We start from the raw sequence: 8,064 nt of genomic DNA on the forward strand, positions 1-8,064 counted from the left end.
AGAAATATATATTCAATAATTATCACATTTGCACAAATTTATAATTTATTTATTAATCTATCAATTTTTTAAATAAATTAATTCAAATAATTTATAGTTTATTATTTTTAATATTTTTGTAAAGAAAATTAACAAGAAACCATTTTTTAAAGCACTATAATAAAGCTAAAAAAGCCAAATGAAACTCGTTAAGAAACATTAAACCTTTTGTCAAAAAAGAAAAAGAAAACAAGGACAAGTAAAGTACTAGTACTAGTAAATAAGTAACATTACATTGACGCAAAAAAGTAGTAACATTACACGAAACATTAAATTGTAATTTTATGATACATGATATTCATGATACTTATATATAGGAGTATATAATAAATTGTGGATAGGCAAATTAAAAACCGTTTTAGTTAGTTGGAAAAGAGCAATAACTAATGGATAAAGTAAAAAAAAAAAAAAAAAAGTAAAAAAGAGAAAAAGTTGTGTATATGTATGAACCATTTCAGATCTAATGTTAGTAAATAGTGGTAGTAACTAGACCCTGCAATGGCACGTGATAATCACTGAACCCACGTGCATGGTAGAATGAAGAAGCGGTTAAAGTTAGGGTTAAGAGGTTAAAAAGAGACGAGGGTGGTTAGTTAACGGCGTTAAATGAAGGAAAAGGATCCAAACAAGAAAAACGATCAGTTAATTAACGGCGTTAAGAGTTGGACGTTATTGCTATGAGGCTATATAATGGCCGTTATGTTGGAACCTGTTCTCTCGAGTCCACTCAACAATTAATCTTTCTCTCTCTACCGACCCTTTTTTTCTTCTTCTCTCTCTCTTCAGCTTCCACATTCTCTCTTCTTTAAAGCAAATTCTAGAGAGAGAAAGAGAGAGTGTGTGATTTTCGAGCTTTTTACAATGGTGGCTTCTGTGAAATGGTTTCTCAATGTTTGTCTCTTGATGTTGCTTTTTGTGCTGCTCGTTGAAGATGAAGCTATGGCTTCATCACAGATCTCTCAGTTCAGGTATTGTGTTGTTTTTTCTGTTTGAAACAGAGTTACTCTGTTTTTGTTGCTTCGTTTGTTGTTAGCCACATTGTTCTGATTTCTGACACAGTTTCTTCTTCTGTTGTTATCAGCAATGTGGATACTGAGACACACAGGTTAACAAGCTTTAACGATTCATCAATGGCGGCAAGGTTGGTGTTTGTGTTTTTTCAACTTTTTTTCAAGAAAACAAACTCGTTGATCTCCACCGTTAGTTTCATCTTTTATGCCGTTAGATTGAGTATCCTCAACTAACGATTACAACCGTTGATTAATCTTTGTATCTCTCGATCTGGATCGTTTATTCGGTTATGTTCTTTCTTCGGATTCCATTGCATGTGTTTTGTCCGTCACATACGCGAAAAGTAAAAGTGTTAGTTAACCGTCAACAAATTTTTGTCATATTAACGAAATTGCCCTTCAAAATTCATCTCTTATTACTATTTGCCGGTGGTGGCATTTTCGTCTTTTTGTATTATTGGATAAATCCTCTTCCTCTCTCTCCAAAATGCTTTTAACGGTTTTTGTGTTTGTTTTACCGTACCTCTGTTGCGGTAGTACTAGATATATATAAACTTTTTTTTTCATTAAAAAAACTAATAATTATTATTTAAAGTTACATGTTACAGTACATGTTTTTTTGTTTAATTATTTATTTATATGCATATGGTGATTTTAATTTGGGAATTTAATGTTTTATTTTAGGCAAAAAGAAGCTGAGAAATTGAATGAGCGTGCTGCCGTGGCTGATCCAAAGGAGGTTGTTTCTATGGTTGAGATGTGGGTCCCTCTCTCTATCATTCTACATTGATAATTTGGGTTCTTTCTGCATGCAACGAAATCGAACTCCCAGATGTTATGCAATGAAATCTGAGTCGTTAAATATATTATCGAACGACTCTGATTTAATTGTATAATTTTTGAGGAGTGTGATTTTATTGGTTGCATGCATTTATAATAATAATTTTTTAATACAAATGCACATGGTTTAGGCACTAGACATGTAATGGTGTAGGGCAGAGTGGTGTGCTCACATTAACTTTCCTTTGTGAAATGAAAACCTAACACCCTACCCCAACTCACCCATTTTTTCTATGCCACGTCATTTTCCTGGTTTTGACATAGTTGAATAAATTTGTATTTATGATTACTCACCCATATTTTGTTTGCCCTTTTTGGAATTTCAAGTTTGTTACATTCTTTCATTACTCTCCTTTTCATGTTATCAGTCACATGCAATTTCTTTTTTTATTTCCGTCTTTCACGCTAATAATTCTCTTGCCATTAAATAAATGCCTTTTTAGCTCAATCCATTGCTTAGTACTAGTGAAATGTTTTCTATAACTGTTTTGTACTTACGTGTACATCTCTATTTTTTGTTCCATAATGTGATTAATAGTAATAATTTTACCATGTGATGCTAGTAGCATAATTTGGTCATGATCTAAGTAATAGTGGCAAAAAGGCATATTCACCATATATCTTATGCCTCATGTGAAGACAAGAATATTAGCCGTTGCAATTGAGAGAAAATTCCAATTTTATTCACTTATCATGTGGATAAATAGTTGGCATAGTTTCTTACCTGTACAAAATTCAATGATTTATTGATTAATATTGTAACGGCTTTATTTAATTTATATGTTTAACTGTTTTGTGTTTTTTGTTTGTTTGCTTGGTCCACAAGCCAGTGCTTTTTCTCTGTATTTGCATTCTAAATTAATATGGTTGATTTTACAGGCACATTAAGAACAGTACTGAAAGAAGAAACCTTGGATATTTCTCGTGTGGAACGGGTAACCCGATTGACGATTGCTGGCGTTGTGACCCTAATTGGCAACAGAACAGGAAGCGTCTAGCAGACTGCGGTATTGGTTTTGGCAGGAACGCTATCGGTGGCCGCGATGGAAAGTTCTATGTTGTCACTGACCCGAGAGACGATGACCCTGTTAACCCAAGGCCGGGAACTTTGCGTCACGCTGTTATTCAAGATAGGCCACTTTGGATTGTGTTCAAGAGAGACATGGTTATTCAATTGAAACAAGAGCTTATTATGAACAGTTTCAAGACTATTGATGGAAGAGGAGCGAATGTGCATATCGCGAATGGAGCGTGCATTACCATTCAGTATGTTACTAATGTTATCATTCATGGACTTCATATTCATGATTGTGTACCAACTGGTAATGCTATGGTGAGAAGCTCTGAAACACATTTTGGTTGGAGGACTATGGCCGATGGCGATGCTGTTTCTATTTTTGGTTCAAGTCATATTTGGGTTGATCATAATTCTTTGTCTCATTGCGCTGATGGTCTTGTTGATGCTGTCGTCGGTTCAACAGCCATCACCATTTCAAACAACCATTTCACCCACCACAATGAGGTACTTTTGCTGCATTTCCGATTCAAACATGTAGTTAACTTCAATTTTCAAACTATTACGATTATCAGGGTTGTGTCCGTGTCTGTATCAGGGCTTCACCGAGTTGCATTGCGCGACTCATTTTGCATTTTTTTACCTTATTGATCTGTTTTATTGCAAATGCAGGTGATTCTGTTGGGCCACAGTGACTCCTACACAAGGGACAAGCAAATGCAAGTGACCATAGCTTATAACCATTTCGGAGAGGGACTTATTCAGAGAATGCCTCGGTAATATTTAATGCCACTTTAATTTTGATACTCCTCTTTTTCTCCCCTTTTCCATTTGTATGCTTTAAATGCTTTAAATGTTAAACCATAAGACAGGTTGGTTTGTTGCCTGCAACAACCCTTTTTGGTGCATTAATTTTAAGTTTCCTCTAGCTCAAAAAAAATCACAAACATTTGTACATGTATCGTTAGAAGATGGGGCCATATGGTGTGTGTATTCAATAGCTTAATTCAACAACTGAATAGGACATTATGTCCCTACTCCTCCAATTGAATATTACTATAATCCAACAATTTATTGATCATGAAAAATGCAGGTGTAGACATGGTTATTTCCATGTGGTGAACAATGATTATACTCACTGGGAGATGTATGCTATTGGTGGAAGTGCTGAGCCCACAATCAACAGCCAGGGTAACAGATACAATGCTCCTGTTAACCCTTTTGCCAAAGAGGTATACAAATAATAGTACATTAATCCAAACATGTTCAAAATTGAGTTTCACTGTGAATTTTGAATTTGAATTTTGGTGATTGAGTGAATCAAATTGGTATGCATTTGCAGGTGACTAAGAGAGTGGAAACAGCTGAAAGCCAATGGAAAGGCTGGAACTGGAGATCAGAGGGAGATTTGTATCTAAATGGTGCATACTTCACAGCCTCTGGTGCTGGTGCTTCAGCTAGCTATGCAAGAGCCTCAAGCTTAGGAGCAAAATCTTCAGCTATGGTTGGCACCATGACATCAAATGCTGGTGCACTAGGTTGCAAAAGAGGCCGTCAGTGCTAACAAAAACCATTTCAAGGAATCATCAAAACAACCATTTTTCTGTGTTTGATTTTTCAGTTTTTTTTTTTTATAGTATGCTTTTTTCCTCTGCATCATCATGCATTCTTGACAAGTGTACATTAATTACACATGTCACTATGTTATTATTGTGTGTCAAAACCAAAATCAAAACCAAAACCTTATTAGCTGCTCAACTTGCTCCAGCTGAAAACAAACAGTGCAAAGTTGTAGGAGCAGGTGCTGAAGCGCTTCTCTACTTTGGTCCTTCACCACCAACCTTACCCACCATCAATTCATATGCATATTTTTCCATATGTCAAATCATGTCTCCTTACACACTGTTCAGTCCTTTTCAGTTTTATTTTATAGGATTTGAATCTCAAGAAGCCAAGATATATATAAATATTTTTACTTTTTTTTTTACCTTTTGTTTTGTTTGAGTTAATTATACCAAGAAGAAAAAAAAGTATGATTGTCAAAGTTGAGTAATGGAGTAATGGAAACACTTTACCTATTATGGTGATTATGGAATAGAAATATAGTATTGGTGTTGTTCCCTTTTAAACTTTTTTGTCACTTTTTTTAGCCTTTTTTTTCTTTCATTGTCAATGGAAGTAATCTTTGCTTTTTTGTTATGCAATTATGGTTGTATATCATTAAAAAACATATCTGCCAATGTTGCGTTTCTCTATCTACATGTTTGATTCTTTCATGTGCTGCACATGATACATTGATTCTCTTTAATATCTTTCTAATTACCATGATGATCTTTCTTACCTACATTGTCCCCTCTCACCCTCCAAAATAATAACCTAATGCTAACTAACTACTAGTATTACTATTAGATTTACCTGGCTTTTAATCCTAGCATCATGGATTAAAGTTATGGACAAGACACAATCATTTGAAGGCATGCTTGCTTAACAATTAAAGTCTCAAAAGACCTCCAAGTAGTATTAATTGAAGGATGCTAAAGCCTAAAGTTACCCTCTCACTCTTACTAATACTATGAAATTGAAATCATATTAGAGTAACTTTAAACTACAAGATTAAAAAATTCACTTTTCCTTGTAATAGTAAATTCTATCGGTAATTCTATACATTCACGCAGTCAGAAAATAAAAGCGGTCAATAAATCTATGTAATGTCTGCGTGCAATTCGAATTGTAAATGTAAGTGTTTTTATAGTGTGTAACAAAAAATGGTAATTCAAATAACAAAACTTGATTTTATGTTAAAATGTCACATTCTTTCTTAATTAACCCAAGGTAGAAAATGTACTGCACCCTCACAACTCTTGTGAGGAAGAGGCATATAGTAAATGCCTGCGGAGAAAGCAATGGACAGTGCTAAAAAGAGACAGTGATAAGTGTTGTGAATGCACATGGTTTAGATTGTAATAAAGACTTTCATTGGTTGTGCATGTGAGATAGGGCCCCATATGGCATGTGGGAAGTTCTTTGGCCAATATTGTGTTACAGATCATATGAGGTTTGATTGAGTTAGGAGACTTGTCCATTCACTCAATAACATTGCACTTTCCCTTTGAAATCTCCCACATACTACTACTATACATGATATTCATGAAATTAATTGTGTGTAAGTTATTTCTATAATCAAAGAAAAATAAGACTCATTTATTATGGTGGTTCTAGTTGTTGCTAAACTTTGAATTCAAATTTAGCACTAAATATTTTAGGAGCAATAGGGACATTGATATTGGTACCTACTAGAAGCAGTTTACTTGTTGAATTAAGCAATTAAGTCCATCCAATCCATCGTTTTCTTGTTGGTTTCTCCAAGATTGCCGCAAATAGTTTCATGATACTACATTGGCATTAGTGTAAAGAAGAAAGAGCATGATAGGAGCATCTCAATATTGTGTAGTAGGAGTAGTAATTAATAAGATTGATTTTGACATTAAAAAAAGAAGAAGACTTTTTTAGCAAAATTTGAGAATTGTGGTAAAAAGTTTCTGTCCAATAGTAATTGAAACAAAAGTCATAAGTAAAGAATATATTGGTCAACTTTTTTTCTTGCACCGACAATGGTGCATAGGTTGTTCTAGTGGTCAGTCCTATTGGTCCCTATAGTGAAAAAGGTTCAATCACTATATCCTGATCAACAGCACAAGGAAGAACCTTCAAAAGATCAAGCAAATCACATACTGTAACTACTATTGGTGGAGGGATATTATAGAAGTAGAAAAGGGGCAGGGAGCTTTCCAACAAAAATGATTAGGTAAAAGTTTGAGGAAGAGGTAGAAATTAAAGCCGGAAAACGAATCAATTTACTGGGTGGGTAGATTTGAGTGCATGGGCGGAGCTACAACCCAGCGAACCCGAACACGCGCCCGGACTCAATCCCAATCGATTTTTAGACAATATCAAAGGCAAAATTAATAATTTTTAGACAAAATTAATAAAAAAAATGGTATGAAATTTTTGGACAAAATCAATGGCAGAATTTTTAGACAAAATTTAGGGCAAAATTAGTAGAAACACAGTTTAAAATTAGTAAAAATAGGATGTAAAATTTTTGCCCAGACTCCCTAAAATTAATAACCTCATTAATGTATTAACATTCTCTCTCTTGAAGAATCTAATGGTTGATATTTTTTGCTCTCATCTCTCATTTAAAAATACTCTCACTTGATATGCTCCATATATATATATATATATATATATATATATATATGGGAGCGTATCCGGTGAGAACTGATAACTATTGTGAGAAATAATAACTAACGATATCAATCGTTTGATTTTATTAACGCTTAGGATTTATTTATTTTATATAGAGATCCCTTTATTGAATTTTTTCATTTATGTTTAAGATTTACAAATTCTATAATAAGACAATCTTACTATAAATAATTTTCTATTTCTTATTCTAACATTTAGAATAAATTAAAGACTATTTTTTTTCTATTTTTTTATTTGACAAAATTAAACAAATAACAAGATTTAAAATGTTAATTTTCCAACATCCAATATGCACCTCAACTATTATAATATTGTTAAAATGGTAGAATTTATTTTAAATTGTCTGAATTATAGAATTTACAAAAATGAATAATATCCTAACTTTCAAATAAATAAATAAATCAAACTAAACTATTGATAATAATAATAATAATTTCACATTATCGAATATTTTAATAAAATTAAAATACAAGTACTAAATAATTAATGTATTTTTATTTAAAATAATCACAATACTAAAATATTTAAAATAAAAAAGTTGATTTTATTTATAATATTTTTTATACTTTAAAATTAATATAGTTCTTTAATTTATGATAAATAAAATCAATTTTTTATTTTTGAATGTTCTACTATTGTGACTATTTTAAAATAAAAACACATTATTGATTTAAAATTATGGTTGAGATGCATATTGGATGTTGGGAAATTAAATTTTTTAATCCTGTTATTTGTTTAATTTTGTCAAATAAAAAAAATTAGAAAAAAATAGTCTTTAATTTATTCTAAATATTAGAATAATTATTTATGGTAAGATTGTCTTACTATAGAATTTGTAAATCTTAAACATAAAAGAAAAAATTCAATAAGGTGATCTCTATATAAAATAAA

General features: G+C 32.2%; 1 protein-coding gene across 1 annotated transcript; it reads left to right on the forward strand.

Moving 5' to 3' along the window:
* The first annotated feature begins 745 nt into the window (after positions 1–745).
* Positions 746–5,033, forward strand: LOC131633466 (probable pectate lyase 8). The gene is made up of 7 exons (XM_058904181.1): positions 746–1,007; positions 1,121–1,180; positions 1,734–1,808; positions 2,769–3,411; positions 3,577–3,680; positions 3,998–4,136; positions 4,247–5,033. Exons 1-7 carry the CDS (start codon positions 901–903, stop codon positions 4,466–4,468), a joined length of 1,350 nt encoding a protein of 449 aa, XP_058760164.1. The 5' UTR covers positions 746–900; the 3' UTR covers positions 4,469–5,033.
* Positions 5,034–8,064: the final 3,031 nt, after the last annotated feature.

The sequence above is a fragment of the Vicia villosa genome, unplaced genomic scaffold (assembly GCF_029867415.1).
Source record: "Vicia villosa cultivar HV-30 ecotype Madison, WI unplaced genomic scaffold, Vvil1.0 ctg.001125F_1_1, whole genome shotgun sequence".
Lineage (NCBI taxonomy): Eukaryota > Viridiplantae > Streptophyta > Magnoliopsida > Fabales > Fabaceae > Vicia > Vicia villosa.

What these genes read in the sequence shown, in the direction of transcription:
- LOC131633466 (XM_058904181.1), top strand. Translation starts at nt 901, where the DNA reads ATGGTGGCTTCTGTGAAATGGTTTCTCAATGTTTGTCTCTTGATGTTG. An exon ending in ATTTCACCCACCACAATGAG is followed by an intron (nt 3,412 to 3,576) that starts GTACTTTTGCTG and finishes TTGCAAATGCAG; the next exon opens with GTGATTCTGTTGGGCCACAG. An exon ending in TTAACCCTTTTGCCAAAGAG is followed by an intron (nt 4,137 to 4,246) that starts GTATACAAATAA and finishes ATGCATTTGCAG; the next exon opens with GTGACTAAGAGAGTGGAAAC.